Raw genomic sequence first — 22733 nt, forward strand, 5'->3', positions numbered from 1 at the left:
TGCCTTTACCACGTATGCCACAGCACCAGCTCCCAAACATACTGAAAACAAAAACAAAACAGACTGATGGCCTTCTCAGCGTGGAAGTGGAGGGAGGGTGGGGAACGGAGGGGGCAGGAGGAACAGAGATCCCTGAGTAAGGGCTGGGGGGGGGCATGGGGCAGGCAAGAAGAGGTTGAATTTTCTTCCTTATCTGCTTCTGCTCCCCCTGGTGGGGTGGGTGGGTGGGGCTGGAGGCCATAGGCACAGCCAGGAAGGGTGCTGTGACCCTGGCTCAGGCCATGGGCCCCCCACACCCACGGCATTGTGACCTCTGTGGACTCCCACCCAGGCCTTTGTGACTGCCACCCCCAGAAGGGGGCCTGCGACACCCTAGAGTGGCCTCAGTAAGAGGGTGGCAGGTGGGCCAGGCCAGAGCCTGGAGCCGGGGTCAGGAAGGGGTCATAGGGAGGGATGGAGGGGCCGAAAACCCTGGGCCCCTGCGGCCACTCCCACCCCCAATGTCCCCCCACCCCGGCCTCAAGCAGCCACGGAGGATGCCTGGAGCAGCCCTGCCAGGGATTTGTAAGGTGGCCCTGCCTGATGTCCCTCCCTTCGGCCCACTCCATGGAGGCGGCCAGGCCCTTCCCAGCCCCTCCTGCAGGGGTCTCGGGGTCCCGGGTGGGAGGTGAGGTCCCCAGGATCTTTCTCTCCAGCGAGGAGGGAGAGCCTCCCCAGCCCAGAGCCCTCCGGGAGCCCGTGGCCGGCCCGAGCCATGCTGGTTCGGAGGCAGGCCTGGGGTGGGGCTGGCCCCTGCAGCAGGGCACGCCCAGACAAGGGGGGATGCCCAGCTCAGAACCCAGGTCCTGTCCATGCCCATGTCCGCCGGGGGGAGGGGCCCCGCCCAGGGCGCCCCCCGACCCGCTGGGGTCAGCAGAACCGCCCTTCCTGCAGCTGCAGCAGGAGAACCACAGCCTGGTGAGCAGCGCCGCCGGCCCCCCGCCCGCCGCGCCGGCCCCCACGAACGGCCTCCCCTGCAGGAGCGACCGTGACCCAGTTCCCCCACCTCCATCCCTCTCCCTCCTAGAAAAGGCAGAACCAGGACCTCCGGGAGCAGCTGGGGGCCCTGCTGGGACCCGGGCAGCAGTTTCTGCCCCTGTGCCCCGAACACTCCAGCTGCACGGCCCTAACCTGGATAAGAGCGGGAGAGCGAGCATCCGCGACCCCAGGCATCGCCCGCCGGCCGGGCGCAGACATCGGGACCCTCCCACAGCCGCCCGAGCCCTGCCCCGCGCGGCCCCCCGAGGACAGGGCCCCTCTTCAGCTGCTGAGACAGGAGGTGTGCCGGGGGGAGGAGGCCTTCGTGCAGCAGTCGCAGGTGGGCCTGGGTGGGGGGCAGAGGGGAGGGGGGCGGGACAGAGCCGACCCCGCCCACGCCCTGCTCATCTCCTCCCCCACCTCCCCCAGAACGAGCTGCAGCAGATCCGCCTGTCCTTTGAAAGGAAGAAGATGGCCATCACCGAGGTGCCCGCCCCCTCCCGGGAAGGGGGGCGGGAGGGGGGTCAGTGGGTCTCCTGGCTGACCCGGGATTTCTGCTTTCCCTGTTACCACCTCACACACTCTGCTAGGTGTGGGACGGCGTGGCGGAGGTGCACATGGCCCTCAACAACCAGGCCACCGGGCTCCTGGTAGGTGCCCAAAGGGGTGATTGCACTGGGCGGTGCTGGGGGAAGAGAGGTCGCGGGTGACAGGGGAGAACCCAGCCGCCCTGCTCTCTGTCCACAGAACCTCAAGAAGGACATTCGAGGTGTGCTGGACCAGATGGAAGGCATCCAGTTGGAGATCCTAGGGTGAGGGGCTGAGGCGTTGGGGGTGAGGCCAGGCCTTGCCTGGGCAGGGGCGCAGGGCGCGCGGCGCTGGACGCGCCATGGTGATGACTGCGCCGGGCTCCTCCACACCCGCTTCCACCCCCAGAGAGCGGGCCCAGTGCCGCACCCAGGCCAGGAAGGAACAGACCCTGGCGTGCGTGGCGGTGAGTGCCCCGGGGACCCCACTCCTCCACGCGCCCCTCACCGCGCATCTGGGCCAGGGGCGGGGTCAAGCGTGGCAGACCCAGCCCCCCAGGAACCAGGTGTCCAGGGGCGGCCTGGGGGAGACGGGAGGCTGGAATTCTCGACCCCGACGCCCGCCTGCCCACCGAGGGTCTCCCTTTCCGCCCTCTGGAGAACCTCCTCCCCACCCCAGGGTTGGGGGTCTGGATAGGGGACGGAGTCAAGCATAGCAAACCCCGCCCCTAGGAGCCAGGTGCGAGGGGCGGTGGGGTGGGGAAGGGACGAGGCTGGACTCCCGGCCCCCTCACCGTGTGCCTCCTCGACAGAGAGGGAGGCCTTCGCTGCCATGCTCCGAGGGCCTCAAGGGCCAGATCTGGTAGGTAGCTCGGCAGGCAGTGCCCTGGACCCCCATGCCCCCGCCCCATCCCCGGGACCATCCCCCCCGCCCCCGGGCGCCCCCCTGCCCCCTGACCGCCGCCGCCCGCAGGCTGCTGGCCCTGAGGCTGCTGCTGGGCGCCCTGCTGGCCTGCACCGCCGCCTACGTGTACGTGGTGGACCCCGCGCCCTTCGAGGGGCTGGTACCGCCCCTGCTGAGCCGCGCCGCCGTCTGGAAGCTCCGGGCCCTGCTGGGCCCCTTCCTGCGCCTCGAGGTGGACGACTTCCTGCCCTTCTAGGCCGGAGGCCCAGCGGCCCCAGCGAGGAGGAGGCCAGGCGGCCGGCGCGGCCCCCGGTGCCCAATGGCCGCGCGGGTCCCTGCCCACAGCACCGGCGCTGCGCACCGCCCCCGCCAGGAGCCTCGGAGAAGGGTGGAGGCGGGTTCTGTCCTGAGGGCTGGGCCTGCGGCTGGACATAGAGTCGTGACAAGCAAGGCCTGGGCTCTTGTTTCCATGGAGAAGGGGAGGCGGGGCTGGACGGCTCCAGCGCTTCCACAGGTGCTGGGGCTAGCTGGTGGTGCAGAGGTGGGACCCTGGGTAGGGGTCTCTTGGGGTGACGCCCCCCCACCACATACACGGGTTGGCTCTTTGCTCGCTGCCCCATCTGCCCACCATGGAGTGAGGTGGGCTCTGAACCCCAGAGTGTCACATCTTGGTCTCCACTAAGAGGCTAGGGGGGCTTGAACCATGAACCCCCCCCCACACACACAGGCTAGGTTAGCAGCATCACCATCACCACCATATCACCATCATCATGCCTTTCCCCAGTCCAGTTATCCTTATCCAGGCCAGCCTTCAAGGCTCATCAGGGAGACCACCAGGGTGGACAAAGCTTGTGGAGGTCCACACTAAGTATTTATTTGGGAAATTAATGGTGGGGTTAGTAACCTTAGCAAGCCTCTGGCCCCCAAATGGGAGGAAGACAGCCACCAGCCACCCCTGTGCTGGAGAGGACCCCATCCCACTCCAACCCTGACCCATCGAGTCCCAGCAGGCTGCAGGGGTGGGGTAAGGAGGTGGGGTGTTAAGTGCCTCGAGAAGAGGTGGGGTGGGGAGGAAGCCGGTGTCCGACAGTCTTGGGGGGCTGGCGGCTCCTGACTTTAAGGCATCTGTTTATGTGCGGGGACGGGGCAGGGTGGGGGAGGCTGTGCAGAGATGTAGGGCGCAACCTGAGACCCCCATCCTCAGCCCAACCCACAGAGGCCTGGGCTTGGGTGGGCTGAGGGGTGCGGGTGGGGTAGGAAGTGGCTCTTTCCTAAAGTGCTTGGTGAGGAAGAGGGCAGGGAGGCGGGGTGAAGGTCTTCCGGTTCCAGCAGCTCCACACTGGCCCCCTCAAACCTGGGATGAGGGTGTGTGGGGAGGGAAGCACACAGCTCCAGGGGACCCCCCTCTGCAACAGGTGGGGAACTTCCTGAGGTCACTTGGATACAGGGTCACTGGCCCTGGCAGGCTGGAAGTCATGGCAGCCCTGTTCTCAAACCCCATTTAGTGGGGTTGGTGGTTCTCACAAGTCGCACTAGCGCCCAGAGAGGCTGGGGAAAAGGCTGGAGGCGGCCCCACGTGGGGGTCCCCCCTCTGCTGGACTCCAGGGGGCCCGCAGCGGGGGGTGGTCCTCGAGGTGGCCCAGGTGGCACAGGTGCAGGCCAGGGGTCAACCTGGGCTGGCCATGCCGCCCCCATCCACGGCTGCAGGTGCCGATCCACCCCCTGCAGGCCGCCGGGTGCGTCGGGGTGCGTTGTCGAGGTGAGAGAGAAGCAGAAAGGTGGAGTCAGCATGAGGCCAGCCAGCACCCCGGGGTCCCCCCACCAGCACACAGCCACCCCGGCCCCACCCCCTGCATGCCACGCCCAGCGAGGCTGTCCCTAGCCCCACCTACCCTCACGGTCAATGGGCAAGCAGAAGTCCTAACAACCACAGGAGCTCACCCGACCACCAGGGCTTCCCAGCCAGCAGGTGGTGCTGCCCATGCCACCAGCTCCAAGGACCTCAGCTTTTCTGGGGAGAAGGGACCCCTCTCCCAGCCCCAAGCAGCCCCCACCTCCTCAGCTCCAGTCTAGACACCTGACCCTGTGCCTGCTGGAGCGGGCTGAGCTCCCTATGGCCAGCCACTATCCCCAGCCCCCAGCTGCTGGTCTGACCTCTGACCTCCCCCACCTCAAGACACTGCAGCAACAGCCCCGAAGCTTGCTTTGCTCAAGGACAAGATCAAGATGAGGCCTTTTTTGTGTTTTTTAATAAAATTATAGATATATAGATGTAGATATAAAAACATAAAACAGACACAACGCAAGCAGACGCGGTCGATGTGCTTACTCTCGGGTCCCTGACACCAGGGAAAGCACTGCCCCCACCACACGCCCCTCAGCCCAGCACCCAGGTGCTATGGTCCCTGGGGCAAGCGGGGCGGGGGGCTGGCTGAGCCTGTGGGTGGGGATTCTCCAGTTTGGCAGGGCTGGGGGAGAGGGGATCCCTGTTGTGGCACCACCCTGTGCCAGCTGGCTTTCATTCTGCCTGCACCCTACCCCAGGCCTCCGTCACCTCCCACAAGAGCATAAAGCAAGAGGTTAAGGCTTTGATGAAAGGGACAGCGGTAGTCCGAGCTGGGACATGGCACAGCACGCACACGCACGCATACGGGGGGCGCAGGCCCACTGGCAGGGCAAGACAGGACACACATAGCCGGGAGCCCCACCACAGCTGGTCTGTCTGTCGGATTCATGGATCTAGGGGTGGACCTTCCTGCAGAAGCAACCGCCTGGCCAAGCCACAAGCAGGGTCCGGGAAAGGCAACGCGTTAGAAGCAGCAGCCAGGAGGGCGGGCCTGGGGCATGTCTGTCTAGGGTGGGCCCCGGGGCGGCCTCTCTAGGGAGCAGGTAGGACCAGTGAGGGACAGGAAGTTGGGGCTGAGCCTGGCCAAGGGTCAGGACGCACAGGCAGACAGCCCCCAGCCAGCCTCCCACGGGGGAGTTGGTGAGTGGGCAGACAAGCAGAAGGGGACCGGGTCTGGAGGCACAGACCTCCCTCCTGCTGACCCCAAGCTGGATGGCCTCCTCTCCCAAGGGCGGAGCTGGGGTCAGGGCCACTGCGGGGTCCTGGTCCCCCGCGGCAACACGGCGGATGGATGGATGGATGGATGGCACAGCTGGGCGTCACACCGAGATCTCATACGTGGTCCCCCCTACGCCGGACACCTTCTTAACCAGCGTGTGCCGGGCAGGGCTGACGGACGAGGGCCCCAGCCGGGCCAAGCCCGGGGACTGCCCATTAAGCTTACTTGGGGGGGTCTTCAACTGAGGGTGGTCCCTGCATCAACACAAGCAGACACAGGCACGCACACAGGTGAACACGGGACCATGGCACAGGACAGTGGGGTGGGGGGAGGGGCTGTGCTGTCACCAGGACAGACACAACAGTGGCATTGGCAGCCCCCTCCTGGGTCCCCTCCCACAGACACTGGCCACGCACGGAGAGGACTGGCCAGGCAGACACTGGACAGAGTCCCCCGAGCTGGTGGACAGCACTTCTGATGACACTGCTGGCTGCCACGTCCCTGTGGGTCACAGACCCTGAATCTTCCACTTCGCTGTACGGCTGGCCCCCTGACTGCCATGTCCACCCTCTCTCCCCTCCCCAGTGGCCTGCAGGTGCAGGAGCTTTGCTCTGGGCCCCAGCCCTCTTGGGGCTGAGTGGCCTGCACAGGGGTTTCCCCATACGATCCCATGGGTGATTGCATGGAGAGCTATCGCAGTGATGCCATGGGGTGCCCAGCACCCTGGCATCTCCAGACTCTAACCCATTGTGGGGGGTGGGGCACGACCCTCTCCTGTTTCCCAGTTTGTAAGCAGAAGAGCTTCTGCTGTGTAGAATGCCCCGCTTCATGTGACTCCACAGTCAGGGGGTTAACCTGCGTCTGACCCTGGCTGCAACCCAGCCCCTCCCACATGGTAGACCCATGCCAGCCACCAAACAGTAAAGCACTGGGCACAGTGTGGCAGGGTACCCACAGGGCACTGACCCAACCTCAGGCAGCCCCCACCCTCCCTGCCCTTCCCTGGACAGGAATGGCCCAGCCCTGAGGGCTCCTGCAGGCCCCGCCCCCCCAAACCCACCTCTGCACAGCCAGCGAGGGTGGCGGCTCCGGGGGGTCCGGGTGGATGAAGGCGACAGCTTTGGAGCCTGCATAGGAAGGGGAGCGAGGGGTGCCAGGTGGGGAGGGCAGGACCTGGCGGGCTGGCGACCTATGTGAGCCACTGCCCGGCCGGGGCCCAGGGCCGCTGCTGCTGCTGCTGCTGTTGGCTTGGTCAGCTTGCAGGGAAGACGAGGATGTCCTCGGTGCCCGGCTCACGGCGCTGGACAGCGAGGACAGCGACGTCTGCAGGGCGGGATTGCGCGCGCCGCCGCCGCCGAAGCCCGGCCCGGCCCCCACGAGGTCGTCTCTGGAGCCGTAGCGCAGCACCGCACCTCGGGCGCCCTCTGACAGCACGCTGGCCTGCTGCAGGCTGTAGGAGCTGGGCGCGTCGTAGACACCGGAGTCGCCGCCAAAGAGCGAGTCGGCCTGAGAGCGCAGCAGCCGCTCCCGCTCCTCCCGGTCCTTGCGCTCCTGGATGGAGGCCATGATGGTCCGCGACAGGTTGTCATAGCGCACTGGTGATGGCTCCCGCGGCGGCCGCGGGCCCAGCACTGGGCTGAAGCTGCGGGGCGGAGGCCGCGGGGGGTCGCCCAGGGGCCCTGGGTGCAGGTAGGGTGAGCGGTAGCTGGTCATGCCACCGCCGCCGCCCACCGACGGGTGGGCTGGGCACGCGTGGCCACCTGGCGAGCCTGGGTTCAGCAGGCTGTCGTAGGAAAGGCTGCCGTTGCGGTTGGGCAGCGCGTGTGCAGCGAAGAGGCTTCGGTGGGGGGCGGGGTTGGCACCTTCCGAGCGCAGGGGCTGCAGGGCCACATGGTCCCCGCCCCTCCGGCTCCCCGCCTTGAGGCTCAGAGAGCGCAGCGCGCCCGAGAAGGCGTCGGTAGCGCTGAGTGGCGGAGACGGTGGGTAAGCTGTGTGCAAGCCGCCCCCGCCACCCGGTCCGTAGTCCGGCAGGTCCAGACTGGGCTCTGACACGAAGTCCAGGCTGTCATCCCCCAGGGTCAGGGAGTCCGGGCCTGTGACCTGTGGGCCGAGCGAGTTGCGCTTACTAGCTGTGCATGGCGTGAGTGAGCGAGCGCGCGCACACGCGCGAGCACACACACACATACACGCGCTCCTGGGGCCAGGACTCAGCCACCCCACTGCCTGCGGTCACCAGGAGGTCACCACGTGTTCCCCTGAAGGCTGAGTTCTTTAAACCCCAGTCACCCACCAGGGCAGGAGCGCCACCAAGGCCCTCCTCGGACAGCATCTCCCACTTCCTTGGGCAGCCATGCGGGAGCATCTCCAGACTCATGGACCTCCGCCTACCCGGACTGAGGACACTTGGCGCCCTCTAGTGGAGCATGGACCTTCCTGCCACAGACCGGGGCTCCCACACACCTGACCACCAGTGCCCACAGGATGGAGCTGAGAAGTTAAACTTTTTGCCCCACCCAACAGCCCGTGAAAGACAGCGAATCCTGAGGGGGTCCCCACAGTAGGGCTGGCCTGGCTGCCCCATTCTCATTTAATGACTCCAGCTGTGGCACAGGCTGGGGTCCTGACAGGACCTAGGAATCGCTAGACCACCGATCGCAGGCTCAGGGGAGGGAGGTCTTCCAGGGCAGGATGCAACCCTGTACTTCTCACCTGCTCACCAGGCCCGCAGAAGGAGGCCTTGGGACCCGTGGGAAAGCCTGGTCGAAACTTGTACATGGCAGGCGTCGGTGGGCTGGTCCTCTGAGCCGACAGAGCACTCTCTGGGGAGGAAGTCAGAGTCACACAGGGGAGGCTGGGAGGTCAGTCCATGGCCCCTGCATTACCACTCCTGCGTGGCCCCCCACGCCCCACCTCACCAGCACTAGCCGGGCGCGGGGTCTTCAAGTCCCCACTGAATGCGCTGCTCTCTATCTTAGGGGGCAGTGGAGGCCCCAGGTCCAGGGGCTTTTCGTCCAGCCGGTCCAGGCTGCCCTTGGACTGGGAGAAGGCAGGGTCGGCGGTGAGTGCGACTTGGCTTCACTGGGCACCCAGACCCCTCTCTAGAAATCTTTCCTGGCTCCCAGTCCCTCTGGAGTCTCACCCACCCCTGACCCCACCTTGCTATGGCCCAGGCCTGCTTTCAGCCCATTGTCGCTCAGTTTGACCTTGAGTGGTGCAGCTCGGTCCAGGAGTTCCGGCCGGAGGAAGGGTGGCTTTAGGCTCACGGACAGCGGCAGCCGTGGTGGCTCACCCACATACCTGCAACCAGGCAGAGGGGTCAGCAGCGGGGGGCCACTAGCTGTGTACATTCCCCGAGGCCAGCCCCATCTGCCAAGAGTAGAAATCGACCATGTCTTGTCTAAGGGTCCACAGCTGCCCACTCTGCGCCCCCAGCCCCAGGCAGGGCCTCACCGCGGGGCCAGGGGGCTGCACAGCACATGTTCCACGTTCCCGTAGCAGCCGCGAGTGAAGGGGTTCACGCCTCCACGGAACTTGCCCGTTACCTGCAGACAGGGTGAGTGGCAGGTGCCCTCAGCCAGCCTAGCCAACCAGGGCCCAGGTCATGGTGGACAGCGGTGCTAGGGTCCCAGAGCCCTGTTCAGGGGTGTAGCTGGCCCCAGATCCCCTCCACCCCCCCGCCCCCTCCACTCTGACGCTGTGCAGCCCTGGACATCCTTGCTACCGCCCACTCCCCACAGGCCAGGTCTGCACCTGCTCGTTGGTGGTGCGCCCCCGCGTGACCAGCACCACGTGGAAGCCTGTGAGGCCGATGACCGGGATGAAGAAGAGGCCAGCCACGCACATGACCGCCATGCTGGCCTGTTAAGGCCAAGCACCCAGCAGAGCGCTGTCCCACTACCAGCCTACGGGTAGCTGACCCACCTCACTCTGCACTGTGGTCCATGCCAACCCCCTCCCAGCCCCTGCTTCCGCCAGGGGATTCTGGGACTGCAAGGATACGTGATGGTGGTGTGGGCGGCACCCAGCCCCTCGGCATGGTTCAGCACGTAGAGAAGGCCGAAGGCCACCACGCCCACCATGTGTGCACTCAGCGACAGCAGGAACAGGAAGAAGTAGCGGTAGTTGCGCCGCCCGATGCAGTTATTGACCCATGGGCAGTGGTGATCAAAGTCCTGGGTGGGAGCAGGGGGGGGGGGGGCAGGGGAGGCGTCAGGGTAGGAATTGGGAGGGGGTGGACCAAAGGCCAGGGCCAGGGCAGGGGGACAGGGCAGAAGTGGTGTCAGGGCAGGGAGCGGGCACAGGGCAAGGGGCAGGCAGGGTGAGAGGACCCTGGGCAGGGCAGGGCAGGCACAAGGGCCAGGGCAGGAGGAGGACTGGGGCATCAGGGCGGGGAAGGGAGGAGTAGCGTAGTGTCAGGGAGTGGGCAAGAGACCAGGGCGGGGACCTGGAGTGGGGCGGGGGCGGTCACCTCCACACAGTTGTCACAGACGCTGCAGTGGGAGCAGCGAGGAGGGCGGTAGAAGTGGCACGTGGCACACCACTTGAGGCGGACCTGGATGCCACGGACATCCACGTTCTTGTAGAGTGGGGCCCGGAAATCATCCTCCTTGTCCTCGTCCTCATCCGCTGTGGATGAGCGGGGCAGCATGTGGCCACTTCCCCAGTGAGAGGGCCCTCTGCATCCCCATGCTGCCTCCAGGCGACCCCATGGCCAGCAAGGCCAAGGTGCACAAACTCAAGGATCAGTCACTCATACTGTCGCCACAGTGAGTCCATGCACCCACCCCACTCCCTCCACCCCTACCTCGGGGGAAGACGCCAGGGTCCATGAAGGTGGCCATGCTGAAGTTGGCCAGCACAAAGAGGAAGATGATGCCATTGTAGACGGGGACGGCCGGGGACACAGCTCGGGTCAGCCATGGGCACCTGAGAGGAGCAGCTGGGCAGGGAGCTGGGGCATGGCAGCCAGCAGGTGGGCCCAGGGTGGGGGGTGTCTGAACCCCAGGCTACCACAGGCCCACCTCTGGGGAGGGGGTAACCCAGAGCCAAGCCCATCTTTGGCCCTGAGAGACCCTCTCACCAGGGAGAATGTGGAACATTGGAGCCCTAAGCCCAACTCAGCAAAATACACGGGGTCCAGGCGGCCCCTCCCAAGCCTGTTTGTCACCAGCTCCGGCAGGTGGCTGCTGGACCTGTGCAGAGACTGCCTCCCTCTCCCAGGAAACATTCCAAGACACCTGGCTCCCTCCCCGGAAGGGTCCTGTACACACCCCCACACCCCCACCTGCGCGTGCTACCACAGACGCCCCCTGCGGCAGCACAGTCTGAGAAGCCCCTCTGGCCTCTGGTCGCCCCAGCTTCCCATTCCAGCCCCTATTGAAGGGCCTTGGGGATGGGAGTCGCTCACCTCCCTGCACCCAAACCCTGCAGGGTGAGTCAGGGGCCCAGTGGGGTTCCCCCCACCTGACAGCAGCCCTGAGCGTGGGGCAGCACCGGCTGGCCCCACAGACACGCCCACGCCTGCCTTGGCTGGGCGCCAGCAGCAGGGCCGCGCCGGCAACCACCTCACGACAGTAGGACTATTTTTAGTGGGAAAGGGAGAGGCTATTTAAAGCTCCCACTTCCCACGGCAGCACCCTCGGCGGGGCCGGCCGGGGGCCGGGAGCTACCCAAGGAGTGGACGCGCTGCCATCTCCTTGGTGATGGCCCTTCATTTTCCACAGCCCCGCCCCCCACCATACCCGCCTGGGATACAGGGAGCAAAGTAAGGTCGGCTGGTACTAGCCCAAATCCTGTGCCAGACGGAACAGCCACAGCAAGCTGATCCTGTCTTCATTCTCTCAGGGCAGGAGGCACAACCCCTGCCCCCAACCCCTGACCCTGGCCAACCAGCCCAGCCCTCTGGGGGAGAGGTGAGGGAGAGGTGGGGAGCCCCTTGGCCCCTGTGCTCCAACTCTCCATGGCATCATCGGAGCCACAAGCAAATGCAGACCCCTGGTGAGCAAACTAACAACTTCAGATGATGCCACGTCCGGCTCTGAGACACGGGGCAGCACCGAGAGTCACCTGCAGGCCAGGTGGGTCAGGCAGTGGCCAGGGATGAGGGCAGGCCACTCATGGGGTGGCAACAGGGGCTAGCAATGGACGGGTGTCTCTGGCCAGCACAGGAGCACCTGCTTGCACTTGTAACGGGCTGGGCATCAAGTTGGGGGGGAGGGTTTGCGTGGTGTTTTTGCTTGGGGCCTCAGCCACTGTCCCCGCCCCAGGCATCACCAGCCTAGGAGGACATAGCCCTGTACCCTCCAACCTCCCTTCCCCGAGGGACTGCCACCTAATCCTGTGTAGAAGGCAGGTTTGCACACTTGCACATGTGTGCATACGTAGGCACACATGTGTACATGCAAGATATACATGTGTGCATGTACAATCATGCCTGGGCAAACCTGCTGCTCCTCCTCCTGCCCCCTCCAGCCCTGTCCCCACCTCCCTACCTTTCTCAACTCTACCTTCCTGAGCTCCCTGCTCCGCCCCCCTCACACACAAGTGAGAACATGGGGACAAGTGAGAACATGCCAGGACACAGGAGCTCTCTGGGCAGGGCTCCGCAGAACTCCAAGCTCAGGGAGAGCCCCGTGCCTTTCAGGAGTGTCACCTTCCAGGCCCCCATTCTGGCTGGCTCCATCTTTGAGTCCCAAGCTCACAAGGTGGGCCAGAAAGAGATAGGCAGGCCAAAGGGCCCCTGGGCCACAGGTGCGGCTTGTGGCCTTGGGTGGTCAGGCCATGGGCCTACACTGTCCCCTGATCCCTTTCTAGCAGGCTCAAGCCATGCTGTGAGGGGTGGAGAGGCCCCAGCTCAGAGGCGCCAGGCCTTCCTCCTACGCTCCTTGCGAGCCTTAGGGCCACGGGCTGGGACGTGTGCCACCACCGAGGAGGGCCCCACCCAGTCAAAGCCCCAGTTCTAGCCCCAGGGTGGGGCGGGATGGATGGATGGATGGGGCGGGGTGAGGATGGGGGGAAGACCCAGGCAGCGAGACCCCGCCCTACAAGAGGGGGGCTCACGGGGCAGATCATCCTGCCATGGCTAAATGCGGAATGGAAAATTTTAACTCAGACGTTTTCATTTAAATCAAGTTCTTTCTTAACATTGCTGGTGTTCTGGCCCTACATGAGGATTGTGGTGGCCCATCTTAGAGACCCCTGAGGCTAGAAGGCCAGTGTGTGGGGGGGTGGGGGGCGCCCCAGGCCATGGGTGGTGAGTCCTTGTTAGATAATGGTTTTGAATTTTTTTAACTCTCCTGGCCCTGCCCAGCACTGTCCCCAAAAGTCACTAACAACCCAAGAAGGTTTCTTGGAGGAGAAGGGCTCAGGCTGATGATAACACCCTTACAACAAGCACCCTGGCCTCTCCCAAGGAGATGCTGGAGGGTCCCCCACCCTATCCATTTGGGGGAGTTGCTGAGGGAGAGGGGCCACGTCACTTGGGATACCCCCACTGGCTACCTGGTGTGTGAAGGACCCTGCCCCGTTTGTGTTTTCTGAGTGCAGAGGGGACCAGAGGGCCATTTGCTTTGGGACAGTGCAGGGTACAGAGTGGCATTCACTCTGCTGCTTGCACTGGCGTGGAGGCTAGCGAAGGCCACTACGGGTGGGCTAGCCACAGGGTGCTGCCCCACAAAGGAACCCACCTCCACCCTCCAAGGGCACCTGTGCTCCTGAACCTTGAGCCCTTGCTGTTCCAGAACTGACGGTGTGGGAATGGCCCCAGCAGTGGCCGGCACGAGGCGCAGGCTCAAGTTATCGGAAGGGACCACCTAACTGGGCCAGGTGCTGCTGGGAAAACGTGGCAGTGCACTGGGCGGGAGTGGGAGGCTGGTTTTCATTCCATCCATTTCCTTCCCCCAGGTTCATCTTGGAGCAAACTGAACCACTTGTCAAGTCGCCACAGAGAGTGAGAAACTGGTGGGGGAGGATGTGGGGGGTGCGTCCCTCCAGAAGTGTGAGCCCCCATCGCTGCCCACCTCTCGCCCCTCTAGGCGTGTGAGTGACAACAGCGTGGCCAGCCAGCTCGCCCGCGCCCGGAACAAACTGTCCACATAGGTCTTTTTTAAGACACGCCTGGCAGCCTGCACCACCTGCCCAGCCTCAGCCTCCAGGTACAATCGTCTCCCCTGCCTCCACTCACACACAGGCCCAGTGTAGACCTGCCCATGGGCTCCCCAGCGTTGCTCGTGCCCACCCTACTCAGCCTCATTCACACCCTAAACAAGTGGCTCTGGCTCCAGCTACGGTGTGTGTGTGTGTGTGTGTGCGTACATGTATATGGGGTGAAGCCCAAAAGTGTGACCCAGTGACCCTGAGGGGCAGCCAGCCCCGCTCACCCCCTATATGGTATGCCAGTGCTTACCCATGTCTCAGGGTAAAGTCTAGGCTGGATGGATGACCCCGCGTGCCCCAGAAAGGGAGGCCTGGCCTTCGAGGGTCCTGGCACACCCCCCCCACATAGATGACACTACCCAAACGTCTGGGTGCCCCTGGGTGTGGCCAGGCCTGCCTGGGCCCTCGCCTGCACAAGACCTTGTCCAGAGACACAGAGCCCCTTGTTTGGGGAGGAGGATCAGGTCTCTCTCCTCCACAGCGCCCACAGGAGCAGGCATGTGGCAACCAGGCCAGGCCACACCTACGCGTGCGGGAACAACTTGGCTGTGACCCCTGTTTGTGTACATGTGTGTAGGGAGTTGGGGGGGGGGCTGATGGGGCAGCCAAGAGCGGACGGGAGGGGCGCCCCACCGGTCACCCCCAGTGGCGCCCGGCAGCCCAGGTCCTCTGGCGAGCTCCATGGAGAGGGCAGAGGGCAGGGCTGCAGCCACGCCCTGGGCAGCCTGGCACACTCCCAAGGCGCCAGGCCGGCCCCAGGGTCCGCTCACCTGCCCGGGCGCCCGCTCCATGGGCACCTGGCTCCAGCCCCGTCCCCCGGGGCTGCCCGGCCCAGCGCGTGCCTCTGCCCCCGCGCGCGCGACCCAGGCCTGGCCGGCCCGGGGCCCCCAGCCCACCTCGCCCCGCGCGCGCCCAGGCTGTGCCCGCGGCCGAGCCGCCAGCGGCGGCGGCGCTCACTCACGTGAACACGAAGAACAGGGTGCTGGAGCCGACCAGCAGCGCGGCGGCCGTGGCCACCGGGATGTACTTGGCGGGTTTGAGGCGCGTCCCGGGGCTGCGGGGCATCCTGGGCGCCGCGCCGCCGCCGCATCCCTCCCCGGGGCCGGGTCGGGCGGGGCCGGCCGGGTCGGGCCGGGTCGGGGCGGGCGGGCTGGACGCGCGGCGCAGGACCCGCGGCGGCGGCGGCGGAGGAAATCCCACCCCCCGGGCGGCGGCGGCGGCGGCGCGCTGATGTCAGCGCGCTTAAGGTGGACCGGGCCGCCAGGCCGGCGGGGCGGAGCGGCGAGGACCGGGCGTTTTCGGGACCCTCGGAGGGGCGGGGCGCCTCTCGTCTAGGGACCTTCCTCTCTGCGATTACCCCCGTACAGCCTTACCCACCCGGTGCGTGAAGACTGGGCCCCGGGGCTGATCAAGCGGGTCACCTCTGGGGCCTGTGGGCCGACCCCCTCTGCAACCGCTTGAGGCGGGTGGTGGGTGTCGCGGCCAACCTGACGGTCCTCGCTCCACAGGGAGCTCCTGTGGCAATATGGAGGGGAGGATGGGGCTGGCGTCCCACCTGCTTCCCAGCCCCCCTGGCTGGTCTGAGCTGGTCCGCAGGCAGGACACCAGCACCCCCCACTACATCCTGGTCCAAACTGGATGCTAGAGAGTATGTGCGGACTCTAGTGCACGTGGGGCAAACCCCTTCATCCTGCCAGAGAAAGGGGTGCCCTTGGGTGGGCCACCCAGTGCTGGTTCGGGTTCCCCCAGGCAGCACAGGCCCACCTCCTGCGGAGATCCCACCCAGCCGCTGCTGCTTTAAGTTGGACCAGCCGCGGAGCGCCCCCAAATACTGCCTGGAGGATCCTGTTGGGGGAACAGGGGAGCAGGCTGAGGCTGGCCTGGACCCAGATCTCAGAGATAGACTCCTCTACACAGCAAAGAACCCCTGCCTCCCCAGGAGTGGTTGGGGATGCCTTCACACCTCAGGCCTGGGCAGACTGACCCCTCTCCCCGCCAGGCTGACGGAGCAGTGCACCCCAGCCGACAGGTGCTCCTGCCCCTGGTACACCTGAACTTGGAAGCCCCAGATCCCTCACCAGTGGTGACACACACCCCTGCAGAGTCCTGGACTCACTCATGGACTCCCTCGGGAGACAGGAGTTCTGGATGAGGCCACTGCTGCTGAGCCCATGGCCAGACAAGGAAAAGGAGGCACAAAACAACCCCTACCCCGTTTCACGACCGGCCCAGTTACCCCTGCCTAGCCTTTGTCCAAAAGTGTGAGCTGAAAAATTCTGGAAGTCAACAGTTTGGCAGTTTTAACTTGAGTATCCTTCTGAGTTGTATGAAAACCACCACTGAGTGCCACCCCCCAATGTTAGCAGACAACTGAGACCTGTGCTCCAGACCCCATCAACAGCATAGAACACTTCCTGTGACAAGGTCAAAGTGCGTGACTTTCTAGGAAAAAATACCATATGCTCAGGTTGCCATGATCCAGACACCACTTTCACTTTGTATTTGTGATGAGTTATTACAGTGTACGCCTCTTGCTTAAGCCCATTTTAAAAAAAGATTTATTTTTATTGGGAAGTCAGATTTACAGAAACAATGCTGATTCACTCCCCAAGTGGCCACAACAGCTGGTGCTGAGCCGATCCAAGGCCAGGAGCCTCCTCTTCCTGGTCTCCCATGTGGGTGCAGGGTCCTAAGGCTTTGGGCCGTTCTCGACTCCTTTCCCAGGCCACAAGCAGGGAGCTGGATGGGAAGTGGAGCCGCCGGGATTAGAACTGGCACCCGTATGGGATCCTGGCATGTGCAAGGCGGGGACTTTAACCACTATGCTATGGCGCCGGGCCCGCCAATTTAAATTTTAACATGGGGACAGGAGTCCTAAAATTCATGGAAAGTTGATATTGTGGTAGTGTTAAGAGTGCCAGTTTGTATTCCTGCTGCTCCCCTTCTGATCCAGCAGCTAATGTGCCTGAGGAAGCAGAGGATGGGCCAAGTGCTTGGATCTCTGCACCCACGTGGGAGACTTGCGTGAAGCTCCTGCCTTTGAAATGGCCCAGTCCTGGTCACCTGCAGAGTAAAGCAGGGAAAAGATCTTTCTCTGCATTTCAAATAAACATCAAACAAACAAACCAAAACCACAATCAGGTGGGGGGACCCCATCTGCAGACAGAGGTTGTACAGCTTGCGCGAGCTCCTACACGCATCCTTGCTCGGCTGTACCGTGTACAAGCCAGGCTGCTCCCTTCTGTAGGGTTGCCTTGCAGCATGGTCCCCCAGGGACCTGCCCTCTGTGGGAAGGGTGGGCTTCCTGGAGGAAGAGGCCACAGGATCATTCCACGGGCAGCCCAGGGAGGTGCTACCTCTCTCAGCACCATCACCTGTCACAGGCACACGGGAGTTTTGCACCTTCCACAGGTGGGCAGACAGCAGTAGTGACCAGGTAAGTTTGGAGCAGCAACCTCTGGATGTGTTTCCCGGAACAAGTCCTGTCAGCCACCCTACAGGGTAGAGCATGCCTAGCCCCTCTTACTGCCACTCTAGAGTGTCATCCTAGCCCATTCCCATCCTGCCCGGGACAGAGTACCCCCCCTCAATTCCAGCAGGTAGCGGTCACCCCTTAGTGTGACCGGGCTGCCAGCCTAGCCAGGTCTCTAGAGGCAGCAGGCTCTGTGCCCCCCCCACCATTGTTGACCTGTGACGCAGCAGCCACGCAGACAGACCAGGGTACCCCCAGGCCACTTCCACCCCACAAACGGGCAGCACTGTCATCAGGTCCAGGTTTCAAATGTGTTTTTATTTGCTATCTTTGATGCCTATAAATAAGTGTTTCCACTATGGAAAAAGAAAAGTTAGCACAGTACATTTTCATGACTGGGGAATGGACAGAATTTGAAATTCAGTTCTTTATATAAAGTCCCTTGCAAAAACAAAAAATAAAACAGAAAAGAATGGGGGGGAGGGGGCGCCCAGGGATCTTAAAAAAATAATAAAATAAAGAAAAAAGGCAGAAGGAGAAGAAAGGAATGAGGAAACGGGGCAGCGGCTCATTGCTGCTCTGCGGCTGGCTCCGCGGCGGCCTCCTGGGCCTGCCCCGCTGGCTGCCCACTCTCCTCCTTCACCGAGAGGGCCTGCAGCTTCTCAGCCACGTTCTCGGTGGCGTCGTTCTTGCTGGATCCTGTCCAAGGCGGGGTGGCACAGTCAGACACTGCAGCTGCTGCCACCCCCCCGCTCCGTGCTTCCCCCCCAACACCCTGTGTCCCCGGAGCAGCCGCATCACCCGACAGGTGGAGTCGAAGTGGCCACGGCACCCGGAAGGCTTCTCTGGCAGACGGAAAAAGCACCTGCCAGTGGCTGCGGCAGGTGCAGAGTGCGTCTGCGAGGACCCCTCCCCACCAGAAGCACCTGCTCACCTTTCTCACCTAGCTCCTCCATCTCTTTCCTGCACTCCTCAAACTTTGTTTTGAACTTCTGTGCATCTGTGGAAAGAAGGGACAGTGTCCTGAGGCCCAAGCAGCAATGGTGGGTTAACCCTCAGCCCGGGATCCCACGCTGGGTAGTTATGCTCCGCTGGATCAGAACCCGAGTAACCGGGACTGCAGCTGGCATGCAAGAGTCGCAGTGACAGTTTCTGATGATCTGGGCCATCTGATCACAGCCCTGAGCTGGCCAAAGCCACCCTGCTTTAGGTTCTGCCCTTGACCAGACAGGCCTGCTCCCAGAGCACCTGTCAGCCCACCACTGACCACAACTTTTGACAGGCCTGATCAGAAAGCCCTGCAGTGGGTGGTCAGCCCATGGCTGTGCTGAGGAAGCCTGGGGGCTCAGGCCTGCCGACCTGACTGAACCCACAGCCAAAGCAGGTACTCAGAGCCAGCTCTGGGGACACTTAGTGTCCAGGGCTTCAGTGTGACCACACTTCTGGCCTGGGTCAACCCTCCCTGAGCAAAAAGGGCTCTGTGCATGGTCTGCTCACTCTCAGCATTGAGGAAACGGATGGCAAGCAGCTCCGGCTTCGGGCACTCGTCGGCAAAGTCAGCATGGGTGTTCCACACCCAGGCGCGGTCGCTGCCTGCGTTGGGCTTCAGCTCCATCATCGGTGTGACTGGGCAGAGGGAGAAGCCTGTGAGGATCGTGGGGCCCAAGGCCAGCCCAGTCCTATAGTATGCTATCCAGCTCCCCTCCACAGACTGGGCACATTCTCGGGTCTGGGAACCAGGCCTCCACCAAGTGCCAAGGGGTAGGCATTTGACCACCCCCAACTCCGTGAATATACCCCATCGCCATCAGGCTCCCCCCCAGCCACAAGGAGGCTGGCATTACCACACTTTTTTTCTTTAAGGGACACTAGGCATGGGGACCCCCAACCTTGGAAAGGAGGACGGGGTGTGTGTGTGAACAGAGCAGGACCCTTCTAAGCTGTGTGACAGATGGCTGTGCCTGCCCTTGCACACCTCACAGGAGGGCCCTGGCAGGCAGATGGGAGGAAAGCAGCAGTGAGGTGCCCCTGCATGGGGGCAGCGCCCATTCAGGTCAGCCGCCTGCTGCCCAGGGCCACCAGGAGCCCACGACAGATCCTCCTACGTCATGGAAAACAGTACCGCGGCCTCTGGTGAGCATGCCAGCCCTGCCTGTGACCCTCCCAGAAAAGCTTCCCAGCCATTCTCCATGGGGGCCACCAGGACCTCCTGCACCAAGTCCACACCACGACTGGTGGATCACCCTCCCCACCCCAGGGCCCCAGGAAGTACACTGCATGCAGATAGCTCCGCCCAGACGCTGGGGACCAACTTCTGGTTCTCACAGACAACCAGCAGCCCGACAAGGGAGGAAATGACATAAACTGGGCTTGAAACGAGGCAGGGCGGCCGCACTAACCACTGCCCAAGCTTGGGGACCCAGGAGGGGCACCCAAGGGTACAGTGGCTATTTTCTCCCCAGGCCTACATCCTGCTTAGCCCCCAGATCATCCTAGGGCGGCAGAGCTCCCGTCTTGCCCTAGACAGGAAAGCTGCTGCACACACACTCTGCCCTCTCCCAGCCCAGGCCGTGTGTGCCAACATGGGGGCACACACTCCCCGAGGCCGGGTGGTGCCTACTGTAGTGGTTGGCGCAGATCTTGAGGGTCTTGTCCCTCCTCATGAGCAGGCGGATGGTCCCCTTCTCCTTGTGCTTCAGGAGCTTCACGTCGCCCGTGCCGCGCTCCTTCCACTCTGGGAGGTCGTTCTCAGAAGCAAATCGGAAGAGCTTGGCCCGCCTGTGGGAAAGCCACCAGGTGAGCGGGCGCCAGGAGATGCCCTGCAACCAGACCCGACAGCACCAGCAAGAGCAGGCAACCTGCTGTCACCGGTCACTTGCGCCCCATAACCAGGAGCCCAGGCTGCCCTACAGGAATGCTGCATCTAACAGAGGCCAGGGGACAGCACTTCCACGAGCAGGCAAGGCCACCCCTGCGCTTTGTCCTTCCTCTTCCCCCTCCCCCGGGCTCTCCATCAGGGCCAAGATGCCAAGACCCCCCTGTGGGACACTGGCCTCCCCTGGTGGCATGGGCAAAGGGGCAGTCCTGGGCAGCCTGCATACTCAGAGGATGCCTGTTGCTCTCCGGTGCCGCAGGGCCGCCCTCAGCTCCAGGCCCCACCTGGGCCTCTTACACTACCTTGGGGCAAAGGGACAGGGTCTAAGGACTTGCCCAGGGGCTGAACCAGTCCCTGCGTGCTCACACCCCACACCTGTCCACAAAGGTGGCCAACCAGCTTCTATTTGCATATTGCAGGCCTTTTCTGCAGCCTGCCCCAGAATCCAAGCTCCCTAATGCAGGTACCAGTGGCTGAGGTGAGGTGCTAGGGTCACATGAGGTCACCAAGGTGGCAGGAACCCAAGTTGGCATCCAGCACTTGGTATGAGGAGGTCCAGGCTAGCTGTTTGCTGCCCCTTCCCCCGTCCAGCTCCGGGACTTTCCAGCCTGTGCTGTGGCAGCTGGGACACACCACAGACTTGTCACCACGCGGATCCAGGTCCTCATGAAATCAGGGGGAGCACCCAGGAGGCTGACAGCCCTGGCCACTGCGGCCATCTGGGGAGGGAGCTGTTATGCACTGGCTCTGCCTTTTAACACGACACATCAATCTTCCCAATCAATTAATCCATCAATCGATAGGCAGATAACATGGATTGTAGCCTCAGACTTGGGGGAAAGACAACTACTTCAGGGGGTGGTGGGGCGTGAGGCCGGGCAGTTGCTTACATTTTGAAAAGTTCCTCTTCATCTTCTTCCAGTGTTTTGATCTCTTGCTCGGGAAGAGACACTATGGGTTCAAACTGGGGGTCGTGGTTGGACTCGTCGGCGTTTTCCGTGGAGGTGTCGTGGTCCTCATGAGTGTCCTGCAGGCGGAGAGGTGTTTGTGGGTGACCCTGCTGGCCCGGCTCCAATGCAGGAACTGGAACCCCGAGCTTCCTCCTCCCCACGCAGATCCTGGTGAGGGCTGCTGGGACGAAACCCGCCTCCCCCAGTGCCTCCCTGCCTCCCTGCGTGGGAAGATCAAATGGCCGGCGAGGACCAAGGCCCTGAAGGCAACTCCTCCAGTTTCTCACGATTTGAGGAAAGAAAAAGAAAAAAAAAAAAACCCACACCAAACTCCAAGCTTGGGTTGGCTCACCCTGAGACAACTGAGGTTTTGACGCTGATAAGAAAAAAAAAAAATCACGCACAGGCAAACTCCTAGAACTCTTAATCACAAGGTGCAATCATGCCAGGTCTAGGCACGTGGCTTGGCGGACCAGATGTCCGCTAAAGAAGAAATATTTTTTAAAAATACACGAAGCCAGACACACCGGCGCGAGGCTTCCCAGGCCCTTGCCCTGGGTCCCCCTCCATCCAGCACTGCTGCTCCGCTGAGGGGAAACACAAAGCCGCCTCCGCCCCGCTGGGGTGGGGGGAGCCCGGAATGAATGGAAGAGCTGCCTTGCGGGGGAGCCACGCGGTAGTAAGAACGGCGGTGAGACAGAGCACAGGCCCCCCCAAGGTCACGCGGGGAGCCACGCAACACCCCGAGACTACGCGGGGAGCCTCGCATCGCCCCCAGGGCCACGCAGCACCCTGTGAGACCAAGTGGGGGGCCACAGAGCACCCCCAGGGCCTCGCAGCACCCCAGGGCCACGCGGGGAGGCTCGCAGCGCCCCAGGGCCACGCGGGGAGCCACGGAGCAACCCCAGGGCCACGCGGGGAGGCTCGCAGCACCCCAGGGCCACGCGGGGAGGCTCGCAGCACCCCGAGGCCTCCCGCAGGCCGGGACGGGGGTTGGAGGCCGCGGCGCGGGGCCGCCCACGTGGCCACCGGGAAGGGCCCCGGCTCCCCACCCCCACCCCGGCTCCGACCCGCCCGGGGCCCCGGCCGCACCTTGGTGGCCGCCATGGGGGCGCGGCGGCTCGGGCGTCGCGGACTCCGCGGCCTCTGGACGGCTGCTCGTGTCTGAGATCTTTTTTTTTTTTTTTTTTTTTAACTCCCCGTCCGCTTCTGGCGCCGGCGCCTCCCGCCCAGCCGATCGCTCTTCTCTTCTCTTCCCTCCGCCCCGCGACCCGAACCCCGACCCCTGACCCCGGCGGCGGGAAACGCGCCGCGATTCAAAACCAGCGCAGCTTTATTGGCTCAGGCGGCGGACACTCTCATTGTCCAGCCCGCCCCGCGCTTCCCGCCAAAACGCCCCCGCGGCGCATGCCCGGCACCCCCACCCGCCGGCGCGAGCACGCGCACTCCCGGCGGCCCCCGCGCGCGTTTCCGTTTCCCCACCGGCCCCGCGCGCGCGCCCCTCGCTCCCGACAGTGGCTCCCCTGTCGGAGCCGGCGCGGGGCGATGACGCCACCGGAAGTCAGGACCATAGAGACGAAGCCTCCTCGGCGTGCCTCGCTGGCCGACTGGAGGAGCGGCCGGGCCGACCGAGGCCGGTGTCCGTCGCGGGCCCCGGGCGGGCGGTGCTGCTCCAGGCCGGAAACACGGATCGGATCATCGAGGGTTCGAGTCCCGCCCCTGCGCCCGGGGCGGGTGTGTCTGTGTGAGGCTGACACGTGGCGTCGGGC

General features: G+C 63.8%; 3 protein-coding genes and 1 non-coding gene across 9 annotated transcripts; 1 reads left to right on the forward strand and 3 right to left on the reverse strand.

Annotated features, from left to right (window-relative positions):
* Positions 1–356: 356 nt before the first annotated feature.
* Positions 357–2898, forward strand: CCDC188 (coiled-coil domain containing 188). Of its 5 annotated transcripts, none has more exons than XM_058656798.1 (8): positions 357–957; positions 1067–1357; positions 1447–1503; positions 1608–1667; positions 1765–1829; positions 1954–2011; positions 2277–2406; positions 2705–2898. In XM_058656798.1, the coding sequence occupies exons 1-8, from the start codon at positions 454–456 to the stop codon at positions 2881–2883; spliced, it is 1344 nt and encodes a 447-aa protein (XP_058512781.1). In that variant the 5' UTR covers positions 357–453; the 3' UTR covers positions 2884–2898. The 5 variants fall into 5 exon arrangements, with proteins under 5 accessions (XP_058512781.1, XP_058512782.1, XP_058512784.1 ...); XM_058656799.1 differs by having other exon boundaries at positions 1067–1318; XM_058656801.1 differs by having other exon boundaries at positions 358–957; positions 2357–2406.
* Positions 2899–3329: 431 nt separating this feature from the next.
* Positions 3330–14852, reverse strand: ZDHHC8 (zinc finger DHHC-type palmitoyltransferase 8). 2 transcript variants are annotated; one of them, XM_058656794.1, is made up of 11 exons: positions 14629–14852; positions 10318–10439; positions 9982–10139; positions 9513–9685; positions 9264–9366; positions 8964–9055; positions 8669–8810; positions 8429–8549; positions 8223–8332; positions 6574–7613; positions 3330–4170 (listed from the first exon to the last, which is right to left on the reverse strand). In XM_058656794.1, the coding sequence occupies exons 1-11, from the start codon at positions 14730–14732 to the stop codon at positions 3981–3983; spliced, it is 2355 nt and encodes a 784-aa protein (XP_058512777.1). In that variant the 5' UTR covers positions 14733–14852; the 3' UTR covers positions 3330–3980. The 2 variants fall into 2 exon arrangements, with proteins under 2 accessions (XP_058512777.1, XP_058512776.1); XM_058656793.1 differs by lacking the exon at positions 3330–4170 and adding an exon at positions 4920–5767.
* Positions 14853–17436: 2584 nt separating this feature from the next.
* RANBP1 (RAN binding protein 1) lies at positions 17437–22343 on the reverse strand. Its single transcript, XM_058656803.1, has 6 exons — positions 22057–22343; positions 20905–21041; positions 19760–19917; positions 18637–18765; positions 18074–18139; positions 17437–17838 (listed from the first exon to the last, which is right to left on the reverse strand). The coding sequence occupies exons 1-6, from the start codon at positions 22069–22071 to the stop codon at positions 17708–17710; spliced, it is 636 nt and encodes a 211-aa protein (XP_058512786.1). The 5' UTR covers positions 22072–22343; the 3' UTR covers positions 17437–17707.
* On the reverse strand, positions 17913–18040 carry LOC118759882 (small nucleolar RNA SNORA77). The gene has a single exon (XR_004996447.1). It is a non-coding gene; the product is annotated as a small nucleolar RNA SNORA77 (small nucleolar RNA).
* Positions 22344–22733: the final 390 nt, after the last annotated feature.

The sequence above is a fragment of the Ochotona princeps genome, chromosome 29 (genome assembly GCF_030435755.1).
Source record: "Ochotona princeps isolate mOchPri1 chromosome 29, mOchPri1.hap1, whole genome shotgun sequence".
NCBI lineage: Eukaryota > Metazoa > Chordata > Mammalia > Lagomorpha > Ochotonidae > Ochotona > Ochotona princeps.